Raw genomic sequence first — 14,773 nt, forward strand, 5'->3', positions numbered from 1 at the left:
ATATGATTAGGTTATATAAACATGCGTATATCCGACACAAACAATGTATTAATACATTAGATACAGTATCTATATATCTTAGGGACCTTTAGACTGTATCTCTGTTGCTGCAGCAGCAGAGAGTTTATTCTGTTTTGACACTTTGTATTGATATTTTGTATTACATTCTTCCCTTAAATGATAATGTTTACAGTGGCTGTTTTATATGTATTTTTTATGTATGTCGCTTTGGATAAAAGCGTCTGCCAAATACTTAAACATAAACATATATAAAAACTTGAAAGTCTTTATATCAGCTAAAACCACCAATCTGTTTCACTGGATTCAGAATAAAACCAAATTCTGTCTTACCCAACTATGTTAGTGTCAAGACTAGGACTGTGGCGTGGTTTGTTCTCCCGTGGTGCAAATGATTTGGACCGGACATGGCGTGAAGTTAAATACATGATTTAATAATAGACTCAAAAAAGGAATAAACAAAAGGCACGCACAAGGGCGGAAGTACAAAACTTGGCTATAAAAACAAAAACTCGCACAAAGGCAGAACTATGGACATAAGACAAAACTTGCAAACTATGGCATGAATAAAGAAAACTTACTTGGACGAGAAAAGGGCATGAAAAAGAGCAGCATGGGTCATAAGGGTGTGTAGAGAGTGTGATGTCGCCAGGCTTACTTCCTGGCAACAATGGGCTTAAATAACAGTGACATGATTAGTGAAAACAGGTGTGTGACTCAAAACGTGAAACAGGTGCGTGACATGACAGGTGAAAACTAATGGTTGCTATGGTGACAAAACAAGAGAGTGAAACCAGGAACTAAAAAGCGTCCAAAAAACAAACAGCACATGGCCAAACAACAACATGATCAACACAGACATGACAGTTAGTATTTGAATATTGTTACTTGAAGACTTATTCCTGGTTACAATTATACTGTTAAGAAAGTATTGTCTTATACTTTGCCTAAAATGAGAATGCATCATAATCAGTGGCGGCTGGTGAATTTTTTATCTATTCAATACAGCAAGTTCCTCTGCTCTCATGGGCCTCTCTGGTGAGCTGTGTGACGACACCGTTGTGCTCTAGACAGGAATCCCCTCCTTCTGCACTGAAGTGTCGATGTAGTTGTTCTTGAGGAGAAACTCGGTCAGTCTTCGGGAGACGATGCTAAAGAACACCTTCCCTTCCACACTCAGAAGCGAGATAGTCCGAAACTGGTTGATGTTTTTCGAGTCCTCCTCATTGGGGATTCAAACTCCCTCTGCACACCTCCACTGGTCGGCCACTCTCCCCCTTCGCCAGATCACCTTCAAGGTCTTCCACAGATGCTTGAGAAGCCCTGGACAGCGCTTGTAGAAGAGGTAAGGTACACCACTGGGGTCTGAGGAAGATGCTGAGCGGGCTGCCTTGATGACCTCTTCAACCTCCTTCAAACTGGGCTCTGTCAACTGGAACTCTGCCGTTGGTGGTGCAGGGCTGATGAGCGCTCTGTTGGGTCTTAGATCTTGTCCCCTCAGTGGGTCGCTCATGGTATTCTGGAGGAAGCGATTCACTTCCTCTCTTGGGCACTCAAGCCGGCCACTGCGCTTGTCCCCGAGCAGCTGTTTAGCAAACGGGAAGGGATTGGCAATGAAGGCTGCTCGCTTCCTAGCTCTCTCTCTTCCACGCCTCCTGTGCCACTCTGCTCTGCAGAGAGTTGTCAGCTTCTTCCGCAGGATGTTGCGCAGCTCTTCTAAAGGTTGTTTGTCCTCCTCAGCAGCTCTCTTGAACTGTTTCCTGAGGGTTCGAAGCTTCTGGTGCAGTTGGTGTATCTTAGTGGCCCTGCGGTTCATGGTGTAGGGGTTGGCCTCAGTGTTGCCCTTCTCCATCCGTCCAAATCTTTCTGAGCCATAGCTGACGATGATGGTACTCATTGCCTGGAGCCTGCTGTCGACATCTCCTTTGGCTGTGGCTTGGATGATGTTGGACACGTCCTCATTAAACTGCAGCCACTCGCTCCGTCTCTTTGCTTGGGGCCATTTAATCCGCTGCTGTGGAACTACTCTGCTGGGATTGAGAGACTCCGGTGTGTGGAGGGACTGGGATCTGTGGGGCGTCTCCTGTCCGGGCTCCTCCTGCGTCCCACCAGGTCCAGGACCTGTGCGTTGAACCTCGCTCTCCCGCTCCAAACATTTCATTCTGGCTTGGTGTGGATTCTTAAGCCACGTTGATTTTTGCACAGCCTGCCGCAGAAACATGTCATACTCGTAGTCAGTTCATTTGCAGGGGTCGTTAACCTTGGGTCCGTCCGATTGGAGATCTCATTCTCCCCCCATCTCGGGATCTCCTGGGGGTATTTCTCTGTAGGGCTTTCCGTAGCTTATTTTGGGTTCTTTCTCACGAAAGATACAGGCTGGGGTGCTAACCCATACTGTCCCAGGTGCCGTCTTTCCGAGCTGCTAACTGTCTCTCCAGTAGGGGGGGGCGGACAGTTGATCTTCAACAGACTATTGTTCCCCAGCTTAGACGCAAGTTGGAACCCTCAAGTTGCTAGACGGCCGCTCGACCATCTGAGTCACGGCGCCCTAAAGACCAATACATCAAAAAAGGACTCCAATATTAAATAGAAAAAATACATACAAAACAAATACATTTATTGTACCCAACCTTTGTTGAATCATACATTGCGTATTGAATAAAAGTCTGGGGACATAAATAAATAATTACAAAAAAAAGATTCATATTACAAAAGAGAGTAATACAGACAATTAATTAAATGGACTATGGAAACCCAACACATAATTCATAGTTACACATTTTAAAAGGACATTATTTTGTATTAAGCACAACTGCTCAAATTATGTATAAAGTAAATAACAAAATGCTTCTCAAAGTGGTCCAGAAGAAGTTTCAGCTAAATATGAACTAAGAAGGGTTTGGTCAAAAGATAGGACTCAGATGCAGAGTAGGGATGAATTCGGCAGGCTTTTATTTTGAAAGCTTCCTTTCCCTTCCAGAGTCAGGGCAATTCAAATAGGCTATAACTAAAATAGTCGGCGAAAAAGGTTCCAAAAAAAAAGGAACAACCGAAAATCACTCCGAAAGGAGGAAAACACAAAAACAACAACGAATTATACTTAGCGCCGTATATTCTATGAAATTTACTATAAACAAACAAAAAAACGCTCCAACAGGAGTAATAAACAATGGCTATGAAACTTCTACACGGTCTCTAATCTAATAAAGGTTAACAAAAAATGTCACTCAAAAAATTGACTGTAAGAAAAACTGAAAACTCACCACTTTGGCTGAAAAACTAAACAACACAAGATCACTCTGCTGAGGAGGAGAAAAAGAAAACTCAAAATATCAACGAAGGAATTCAGGATCAAGGTATTCAAACACGAGACGAGGCAAGGCAAGGACAGGATGCTAGAGAGGCACGAATAAACGAGACAATCTGGGCACAAAAAGAAGGTAGCCGTGGGCTTATAAGAAACATGAGGGTAAATGGGAACAGGTGGAAACAATCAGGGGTCAGGGATGACATCAGACTGATGACACAAAAGGAACGAGAGGAGTTACTTTTCAAACTAAAACATGCAATTCACAAGACAGAAGAAACCAAGACAAGACATCCCTCACCGCGGTGTGACAAAAGCAAAGGTGTGATCAAATGTCAAATAAATATCTAAATCATTAAAAAGGAGTTCGTCTATGGAATAATTTCGCGCTAGAAATTAAAATATTCAACACCTTATTGTTTTAAAAGCCTATATAAAAACGAAGCATAAAAGTGAATGATGAATCTCTATATACACAAGAAATGTTTATGGTATGTAACATATGTTTTGTACTGTTTACTTTCACCTTTTCCGTCAAATTGTTCTGTTCATTTTTTTTCAAAGACCTACTGAAAGCCACTACTACCGACCACGCAGTCTGATAGTTTATATATCAATGATGAAATCTTAACATTGCAACACATGCCAATACGGCCGGGTTAACTTATAAAGTGCAATTTTAAATTTCCTGCGAAACTTCCGGTTGAAAACGTCTATGTATGATGACGTATGCGCGTGACGTCGATGGTTGAAGCGGAAGTTTTCGGACACCATTGTATCACAATACAAACAGCTCTGTTTTCATCACAAAATTCCACAGTATTCTGGACATCTGTGTTGGTGAATCTTTTGCAATTTGTTTAATGAACAATGGAAACTGCAAAGAAGAAAGCTGTAGGTGGGATCGGTGTATTAGCGGCTGGCTGCAGCAACACAACCAGGAGGACTTCGAGTTGGATAGCAGACGCGCTGTCCGACGCTAGCCGCATCGATGATCGGGTGAAGTCCTTCGTCGCGCCGTCGATCGCTGGAACGCAGGTGAGCACGGGTGTTGATGAGCAGATGAGGGCTGGCGTAGGTGGAGCGCTAATGTTTTTAGCATAGCTCTGACGAGGTCCCGTAGCTAAGTTAGCTTCAATGGCGTCGTTAGCAACAGCATTGCTAGGCTTCGACAGGCGGCACAGCATTAACCGTGTAGTTACAGGTCCAGTGTTTGGTTCGGTGTCTCCTGATAGTAGTGTTGTTGATCTGCTGTCTATCCTTCCAGTCAGGGGCTTATTTATTTTGTTTCTATCTGCATTTAAGCACGATGCTATCATGTTAGCTCCGTAGCTAAAGTGCTTCGCCGATGTATTGTCGTGGAGATAAAAGTCACTGTGAATGTCCATTTCGCGTTCTCGACTCTCATTTTCAAGAGGATATAGTATCCGAGGTGGTTTAAAATAAAAATCTGTGATCCACAATAGAAAAAGGAGAAAGTGTGGAACCCAAAGAGCCCTTGTACCTAAAATACGGTCAGAGTGAAAAAAGATACGTCCTGCACTCTAGTCCTTCACTCTCACGTTCCTCATCCACAAATCTTTCATCCTCGCTCAAATTAATGGGGTAATCGTCGCTTTCTCGGTCCGAATCGCTCTCGCTGCTGGTGTAAACAATGGGGAAATGTGAGGAGCCTTTCAACCTGTGACGTCACGCTACTTCCGGTACAGGCAAGGCTTTTTTTTATTAGCGACCAAAAGTTGTGAACTTTATCGTCGATGTTCTCTACCAAACCCTTTCAGCAAAAATATGGCAATATCGCGAAATGATCAAGTATGACACATAGAAAGGATCTGCTATCCCCGTTTAAATAAAAACATTTCATTTCAGTAGGCCTTTAAAGTACACAATGCTGTATATAAATGCATGTACTGGACTGAAATATCTCATCTATAAGAGGTAAAAGCATATTAACAAGATTGTGTTTGACACAACAAAGATGTCATAGTTATAAGCATACTTGCCAACCTTGAGACCTCCGAATTCGGGAGATGGGGGGGGGGGGGGGGGGGGGGGAGTATATTTATAGCTAGAATTCACTGAAATTCAAGTATTTCTTATATATTTATATATATACCGTATTTTTCTGAGTATAAGTCGCTCCGGAGTATAAGTCCCACCGGCCGAAAATGCATAATAAAGAAGGAAAAAAACATATATAAGTCGCACTGGAGTATAAGTCGCATTTTTTGGGGGAATGTATTTGATAAAACCCAACACCAAGAATAGACATTTGAAAGGCAATTTAAAATAAATAAAGAATAGTGAACAACAGGCTGAATAAGTGTACGTTATATGAGGCATAAATAACCAACTGAGAACGTGCCTGGTATGTTAACGTAACATATTATGGTAAGAGTCATTCAAATAACTATAACATATAGAACATGCTATACGTTTACCAAACAATCTGTCACTCCTAATCGCTAAATCCCATGACGTCTTATACGTCTAGTCTCTTACGTGAATGAGCTAAATAATATTAGATATTTTACGGTAATGTGGTAATAATTTCACACATAAGTCACTCCCTTCTACCATCCTAGTCACATCTGTTGTGTCCTTGGGCAAGACACTTCACCCTTGCTCCTGATGGCTGCTGGTTAGCGCCTTGCATGGCAGCTCCCGCTATCAGTGTGTGAATGTCTGTGTTATGGGTGAATGTAGAAATACTGTCAAAGCGCTATACAAGTATAACCCATTTATTTATCCTGAGTATAAGTCGCACCCCCAGGCCAAACTATGAAAAAAACTGACTTATAGTCCGAAAAATACGGTAAATAAAATAAATACTTGACTTTCAGTGAATTCTAGCTATATATATATATATATATATATATATATATATATATATATATTTATTTATTTCATTATATATATATATATATATATATATATATATATATATATATATATATATATATATATATATATATATATATATATATATTTATTTCATTATATATATATATATATATATATATATATATATATATATATATATATATATATATATATATATATATATATATATATATATATATATATATATATATATATATATATATATATATATATATAAAAGAAATACTTGAATTTCAGTGTTCATTTATTTACACCTATACACACACCTAAAAGTCTGATCTACAAAATGTGCAGGCAGCATACCCCTTCCCCTTCCAGCTGTCCTGGAGGAACTAAAATGATTTTTTCCAATCATTTTGGAACTTGCAAGCGTACTTCTTCTTCTTACTCGTCGTCACCATGTCTCTTCTTCGTTCTTCTGCTTCGTCTCTGTTATGTTTTTGGACATTACCACTTGCTGTAGTTTTGAAGCAATGCATGATGGGAATCCGGATGTTGTGCGTCAGTGTATTAACGTGCCGGCTGGAATAAACACACGCTGAGAAATAGCTGCCTACTTTATGGCTTATAGATAAACCTATGGATAACAGAGACATATATAATAGTCTCCTTTTCAGGTGAGAGAGGACGCTAAAGGCAGTGCCTTTAAAGCACGCCCCCAATATTGTTGTCCGGGTGGAAATCGGGAGAATGGTTGCCCCGTGAGATTTTCGGGAGGGGCCCTGAAATTCGGGAGTCTCCCGGGAAAATCGGGAGGGTTGGCAAGTATGGTTATATGTGCTGATGTTGTTAGAAAGTGAAAGAAAATCCTGCATCTTCATTGGCCGCTGCTGTTCTCACCAGCACACTTGTGTTTCTCACACTGGTACTTGTAAGCGAATCTCTCATCGCACACACTGCAACTCACCACCTTCTCACCGGTGTGCGTTCTCGTGTGTTTCACAAGCGTCGATCGGTCACAAAAGCTTTTGTTGCAGCTCGAACAGGAATAGGGTTTTTCGCCGGTGTGTATTCTCATGTGTCCTTTCAGATGTTGACTCTGCGCAAAGCCTTTGCCGCAGATTGAACAGACGAAGGGTTTTTCCCCGGTGTGCGTTCTCATGTGCACTTTGAAATTGTTACTTTCCACAAAACTTTTGCCGCAGATGGAACAGGTGAAAGGGGTTTCTTTGGTGTGTGTCCTCATGTGCAGTTTCAAACTTGGACTTTTTATGAAGCTTTTGCCGCAGATTGAACATGAGAAAGGTTTTTCCCCGGTGTGTATTCTCATGTGTATTTCTAAATAATGTCTCTGTACAAAATCTTTACCACAGATTGAACAAATGAAAGGTTTTTTACCAGTGTGCGTTTGCATGTGTTCTTTCAACCCATTTTTCCGTAGAAAACATTTCCCGCATTCTGAGCAGGAGAAGGGTTTTTCTCCGGTGTGTATTCTCATGTGTACTTTCAGGCGACAATGGTGGTTAAAGGTTTTGTCACAGCGAGAACATTGAAAGCTTGTGTTGTCAGTGTGACATGTCTTATCAGCTTTAGAGCCTTCATCATCAGTGTCACTATCTGACAGTGGCGCTAAGAGCTCGTCGGATTGTGATCCTCCACGGATGTGTTGAGTTGAGCTGCTGCTCAGAGGCTCCGCCCCTCTCTTCTCCGCACTTTCACCCTTGACCTCGTCGTCTTCACTCTTCACGATAACACGGATCACTGGCAACTCCTCCAGCCGTTCAAGCCGCTCTCCCTCCTGACTGATGCTGTGTTCCTCCTCCTCCTCTTTAAGGCGGAGGGTCAGTGGGTCCGCCTCTTCATTTTGAAGGCGAGGCGTCTGTGTCAACTCCTTTTCCTCTTTGAAGGGGCAGGGCTGTGGCTCCTCCTGCTCCATCTTAAAGCTCCACTTCTGTTGCTCGGAGAGAAGAGGTTCTCCACAGACCTCTGAAGGACACAAGACGACAAACACCCAGCTTTTGTCAATCACATGAGGCATTTGCAAAACCCAAAACCAGTGAAGTTGGCACGTTGTGTAATTCGTAAATAAAAACAGAATACAATGATTTGCAAATCCTTTTCAACTTATATTCAATTGAATAGACTGCAAAGACAAGATATTTAATGTTCAAACTTTCTTTTTGCAAATAATCATTAACTTAGAATTTTACGGCAAAAAGTTGGCACAGGGGCATTTTTACCACTGTGTTACACGGCCTTTCCTTTTAACAACACTCAGTAAACGTTTGGGAACTGAGGAGACACATTTTTGAAGCTTCTCAGGTGGAATTCTTTCCCATTGTTGCTTGATGTACAGCTTAAGTTGTTCAACAGTCCGGGGGTCTCCGTTGTGCTATTTTAGGCTTTATAATGCGCCACACATTTTCAATGGGAGACAGGTCTGGACTACAGGCAGGCCAGTCTAGTACCCACACTCTTTTACTATGAAGCCACGTTGATGTAACACGTGGCTTGGCATTGTCTTGCTGAAATAAGCAGGGGCGTCCATGGTAACGTTGCTTGGATGGCAACATATGTTGCTCCAAAACCTGTATGTACCTTTCAGCCTTAATGGCGCCTTCACAGATGTGTAAGTTACCCATGTCTTGGGCACTAATACACCCCCATACCATCACAAATGCTGGCTTTTCAACTTTGCGCCTAGAACAATCCGGATGGTTCTTTTCCTCTTTGGTCCGGAGGACACGACGTCCACAGTTTACAAAAACAATTTGAAATGTGGACTCGTCAGACCACAGAACACTTTTCCACTTTGCATCAGTCCATCTTAGATGAGCTCAGGCCCAGCGAAGCCGACGGCGTTTCTGGGTGTTGTTGATAAACGGTTTTCGCCTTGCATAGGAGAGTTTTAACTTACACTTACAGATATAGCGACCAACTGTAGTTACTGACAGTGGGTTTCTGAAGTGTTCCTGAGCCCATTTGGTGATATCCTTTACACACTGATGTCGCTTTTTGATGCAGTACCGCCTGAGGGATCGAAGGTCCGTAATATCATCGCTTACGTGCAGTGATTTCTCCAGATTCTCTCAAACTTTTGATGATATAACGGACCGTAGATGGTGAAATCACTAAATTCCTTGCAATAGCTGGTTGAGAAATGTTGTTCTTAAACTGTTCAACAATTTGCTCACGCATTTGTTGACAAAGTGGTGACCCTCGCCGCATCCTTGTTTGTGAATGACTGAGCATTTCATGGAAGCTGCTTTTATACCCAATCATGGCACCCACCTGTTCCCAATTAGCCTGTTCACCTGTGGGATGTTCCAAATAAGTGTTTGATGAGCATTCCTCAACGTTCTCAGTCTTTTTTGCTGCTTGTGCCAGCTTTTTTGAAACATGTTAAAGGCATCAAATTCCAAATGAGCTAATATTTGCAAAAAATAAAGTTTTCCAGTTGGAACATTAAATATCTTGTCTTTGCAGTCTATTCAATTGAATATAAGTTGAAAAGGATTTGCAAATCATTGCATTGTGTTTTATGTACCATTTACACAACGTGCCAACTTCACTGGTTTTAGGTTTTGGACTTTAATATTAGCACTACCTTTACAAAACAAGCACATTGATTGTGGTTAAGAATGGTTTGTCTGTGTTAAATCAGCACTTCCATTGATATTTTTGGTCGTAGTCGTTGTCATTTGAATTTGAATTTGGGAACACATGCCTGAGCCTGAGCAAATTGTTTAAGAACAACATTTCTCAACCAGCTATTGCAAGGATATTTTGAGAGTTCACCATCTACGGTCCATGATATCATCAAAAGGTTCAGAGAATCTGGAGAAATCACTGCACGCAAGCAGCAAGGCTGAAAACCAACATTGAATGCCCGTGACCTTCAATCCTTCAGGCATACTGCACAAAACCCGACATCAGTGTGTAAAGGATATCACCACATGGGCTCAGGAACACTTCAGAAAACCACTGTCAGTAACTACAGTTTGTTGCTTCTGGGCCCGAGCTCATCTAAGATGGACTGATACAAAGTGGAAATGTGTTCTGTGGTCTGACGAGTCCACATTTCTAATTGTTTTTGGAAATTGTAGACGTCGTGTCCAACGGAACAAAGAGGAAAAGAACCATCTGGATTGTTATAGGCACCAAGTTCAAAAGCCAGCATATGTGATGGTATGGGGGTGCATTAGTGCCCAAGGCATGGGTAACTTACACATCTGTGAAGGCGCCATTAATGCTGAAAGGTACATACAGGTTTTGGAGCAACATATGTTGCCATCCATGCAACATTTTCATGGACGCCCCTGCTTATTTCAGCAAGACAATGCCAAGCTACGTGTTACAACAGCGTGGCTTCATAGTAAAAGAGTGCGGGTACTAGACTGGCCTGCCTGTAGTCCAGACCTGTCTCCCATTGAAAATGTGTGGCGCATTATGAAGCCTAAAATACCACAACGGAGACCCCCGGACTGTTGAACAACTTAAGCTGTACATCAAGCAAGAATGGGAAAGAATTCCACCTGAAAAGCTTCAAAAATGTGTCTCCTCAGTTCCCAAAGGTTTACTGAGTGTTGTTAAAAGGAAAGGCCATGTAACACAGTGGTAAAGATGCCCCTGTGACAACTTTTCTGCAATGTGTTGCTGCCATTAAATTCTAAGTCAATGATTATTTGCACAAAAAAAAAATAAGTTTGTCAGTTGGAACATTAAATATCTTGTCTTTGCAGTCTATTCAATTGAATATAAGTTGAAAAGGACTTGAAAATCATAATATTCTGTTTTTATTTAGAAATTACACAACATGCCAACTTCACTGGTTTTGGGGTTTGTATTTAAAGATGGTGTATGTCACGACTAAGATGGCATTTTTAAAGCAAAAAATACATAAACACCACCAAAGGCTAGCATATGTTAGCAATAATGGTTTAAGCATAATGATGTTTATGTTTGTCAAACTTGGGCTCTCCTGGCTGTCAATCATGTATCATACACACATTGGGGCTGCATGATTTTGACAAGAAAACCTAATTGCGATTTTTCTCTCCAAAATTGCAATTGGATTTGAATTTTTAATAATGTATACATAAAAATGCATAAAACTGCGAAAATAAGGAGTGATTACTTTTAGACTGTCAATCAACATATTCTGGTCTCTTCCTTCCTTCCTTTGTGTGTATATTAACATACTTTCCTTTGTGTACTTACTTTTACTGTCACTTTATTGTGGATATTAATCAATAAACAACCTCAATTTGTTGTTCATTTCTAATTCAAAGGGCTGTTTACTTATCTGCCAAACTCATCTAGAAAATCAAGCAAAAAGAGATCACGTAACAAGAAAAGGACACATTGATACAGATAAAATGCCACATATTCAATTATGCAAATTAGATGACGTATGCTCAATACTGCCCGCTGCCATGAGGGAAACAATGCAGTTGTTCTTATTATATAACTATTGTTATTAGTTTTGTGCAAATACAATTTTTATATTATAACCACAACCAACTACTATCATTTCTTGACAATGCTCGTCTGAAATGTAATGTGCAATGTGCATGCATAAAGTTAACTTATTCCAACTTGTTCTTTCATGGTAATAATCAAGTAAACTTTTTTTTTCTAGAAAGTTCCGCCTCCGACAAAATAGATGAAAACACAAATAAGCCACGTGAGCTCTGGAAAATCCTCAACAACCAGCTTCCTGGTTGCAGCCAGAAACTTAAAACCAGACTCACCAACATCAACATCAAGGAGGGTGACTCCCTCATTACAAACAAAATGGAGGTAGAAAGCAAACTTAACACCTTTTTCACCAGCATAGCCACAATTCTAGTCAACAAGCTGTCCCACCACTCTGGTCGCTTTGGTGTAGAACACATTAAAGCCTTCTACAGAAAGCTAGGAGTATCCAACAATGATTTCAAATTAGAAATGGTCTCAGCTGACGAGGTGATTAAAAAATTGAGCACGCTCCACCCAAACAAGGCCACCGGCTTTGACAATATCCCCTCCAGATTCCTCAGGGACTCTGCCACCACCATTGCCCCCATCATCACGCACTTAATAAACCTCTCAATTACTCAAGGCCAAGTACCCAAAAATTTCAAAATAGCAAGAGTAACTCCCCTCTTTAAAAAAGGAAGCAAATTAGAACCTGGCAACTACCGACCTGTTTCTATTCTCAGTTCCATTTAAAAAGTAATGGAAAAAATAGTTTATGAACAGGTCGATAGATACCTTGCCACTAATAAACTCATGTACAAATTCCAATCCGGCTTCAGAACTAACCACTCCACTGACACATGCCTTCTCTATCTGACCGACCACATCAAACATGAGGTGGACGCGGGCAAATACTGCGGCATGGTCATGCTGGACCTTCAGAAGGCCTTTGACACCGTTAACCACGCTATACTGTTGGATAAGCTCAGAGCAATCGGATTTGATAAAACCTCATCGAGCTGGATGCAATCTTACTTGGAGGGCAGGGAACAGGTGGTAGAGGTGAACGGCACTGTGTCCCCCCCCCCCTCAGTAAACTGTGGAGTCCCCCAAGGCAGTATATTAGGGCCTTTACTGTTCCTAATATACATAAACGACATGTCATCAGCATGCGACTGTGAATTGTTTTTGTTTGCGGATGACTCGGCCCTGCTGGTATCCGGCAAGGACAAGTCACAGGTGGAGAAAATCCTCAGTGCCGAACTCTGTAGAATTTGCACCTGGCTTGCTGACAACAAGCTATCCATACACTTAGGTAAAACGGAATCCATCCTATTTGGGTCCCACATCAACCGTAAGAAAGTCAGTGACTTCACTATAAAAGTGGGTGACATTGTTATCACCAGGAAAGATGAGGTCACCTACATAGGTTCCATTCTTGAGGCTAATCTTTCCTGTGATAAAATGGCAACCAAGGTAATCAAAAAGGTCAACCAACGAACGAGATTTCTCTATAGAATCTCCTCTCTGGTCAACAAAAGCACCATGAAGATTCTAGCGGGAACTCTCGTTCAACCCTTTTTCGATTACGCATGCACCTGGTACCCCAGCACCTCCAAAACCCTCAAATCTAGACTCCAAACATCCCAGAACAAGCTAGTCAGATTACTTCTAGACCTCCACCCCAGATCACACCTCACTCCTACCCACTTCTCCAAAGCGGGCTGGCTCAGGGTGGAGGACAGAGTAAAACAACTTGCACTGAGCCTAGAATATAAAATCCGCAACACCTCCCTGATACCGAAGTACATGTCAAACTACTTCCATAACCACAACACCAGGGGGAGCTCCACTAACCACGTTAAACCCAGATTCCGATCTAACAAAGGTCTTAACTCATTCTCTTTCTATGCCACATCAATATGGAATGCACTCCCAACAGGTGTAAAAGAAAGGGCATCTCTATCCTCCTTCAAAACCGCACTAAAAGAACACCTGCAGGCAACTACAACCCTAAACTAACACCCTCCCTTCCTCATACCTCCTTGGATTGTAAATAATCAAATGTAAACAATCGAATGTAGACACCTTTTCTTATAATTTCTGATCTCTCTCTCTGTGTCCAATACTTGCTGTACATATCCTACCAAGTCAGAGCTACACTGTTCCAATGTCCATTTCTCTGATGATGCAATTGTTGATGACTGAAGTGTTGATACCAACCAAACTTAACCCCCCCACCCCCTCCCCCCCTCCATATCCCACACCCCGGATTGTACATAATGTAAATAATTCAATGTATATACTCTGATGATTATCTTGTGTGATGACTGTATTATGATGATAGTATATAGCTGTATCATGAATCAATCCCCGACTTAAACAAGTTGAAAAACTTATTGGGGTGTTACCATTTAGTGGTCAATTGTACGGAATATGTACTGTACTGTGCAACCTATTAATACAAGTTTAAATCAATCAAAAAAAATAAATCGTTATTTCTAACACTACACATATTTATTCAACAGCCAGTTAGTCGCTGATTCACCAACACTAGTCTTACCATTGCTATATTATACATTTTTTTTTACACAATCACAACACTTTATACTCACACTTGATCTCTGCTTAGCGATGTGTTGATCACTTTCGTGTCTCTTTGTTAGCAGCTAGCAAGCTAAACTAAGCTAGCTAGCAAGCTAAGCCTGAGACGAGACACTTCAACGTTCACTGAGACGATTTGAGTTAATCCAGACACGAAGGATTAATTAAACTCAGTTCTTCATACGATTGACGAATGAGTACAAACGTAAAAATGGAGGAATGAATGCAGGCTTAAAGACCACACTGCTATGTTGCGTTTTATGACACCGCGATCGACCGGCGCATGCGCAAGGCAGACGCACCTTCCCATGCTCTGTAGATTACAATACTGTACTGCCATCTACCGGCGACTGTGGGTTACTGCACGAGAAAAATATTTCAAAACACAAAAAAATGTAACGTTTTAAATAATGCATGTCAATAATTTTAGTTAAAGTAACACTATCAACAAAAATAATACGATTTTTTTCATTTTTATTGCAAATAACGTTTTAAACGAAGTTAAGCCATCAAGTTTCGAGACGCAGTCTTCTGCGCATG

At 41.2% G+C, this 14,773-nt stretch overlaps 1 protein-coding gene across 2 annotated transcripts; it reads right to left on the minus strand.

The window, feature by feature from the left end:
- Positions 1-2,046: 2,046 nt before the first annotated feature.
- Positions 2,047-14,489, minus strand: LOC133644890 (gastrula zinc finger protein XlCGF17.1-like). 2 transcript variants are annotated; one of them, XM_062039644.1, is made up of 3 exons: positions 14,245-14,489; positions 7,137-8,155; positions 2,047-2,566 (listed from the first exon to the last, which is right to left on the minus strand). In XM_062039644.1, the coding sequence occupies exons 2-3, from the start codon at positions 8,103-8,105 to the stop codon at positions 2,504-2,506; spliced, it is 1,032 nt and encodes a 343-aa protein (XP_061895628.1). In that variant the 5' UTR covers positions 8,106-8,155; positions 14,245-14,489; the 3' UTR covers positions 2,047-2,503. The 2 variants fall into 2 exon arrangements, with proteins under 2 accessions (XP_061895628.1, XP_061895627.1); XM_062039643.1 differs by lacking the exon at positions 2,047-2,566 and having other exon boundaries at positions 6,477-8,155.
- Positions 14,490-14,773: the final 284 nt, after the last annotated feature.

Source organism: Entelurus aequoreus, linkage group LG28, assembly GCF_033978785.1.
Source record: "Entelurus aequoreus isolate RoL-2023_Sb linkage group LG28, RoL_Eaeq_v1.1, whole genome shotgun sequence".
Classification (NCBI taxonomy): Eukaryota; Metazoa; Chordata; class Actinopteri; order Syngnathiformes; family Syngnathidae; genus Entelurus; species Entelurus aequoreus.

Excerpts from the sequence above, each read along its gene's own strand:
- LOC133644890 (XM_062039643.1), bottom strand. The coding sequence starts at position 8,105 with ATGGAGCAGGAGGAGCCACAGCCCTGCCCCTTCAAAGAGGAAAAGGAG.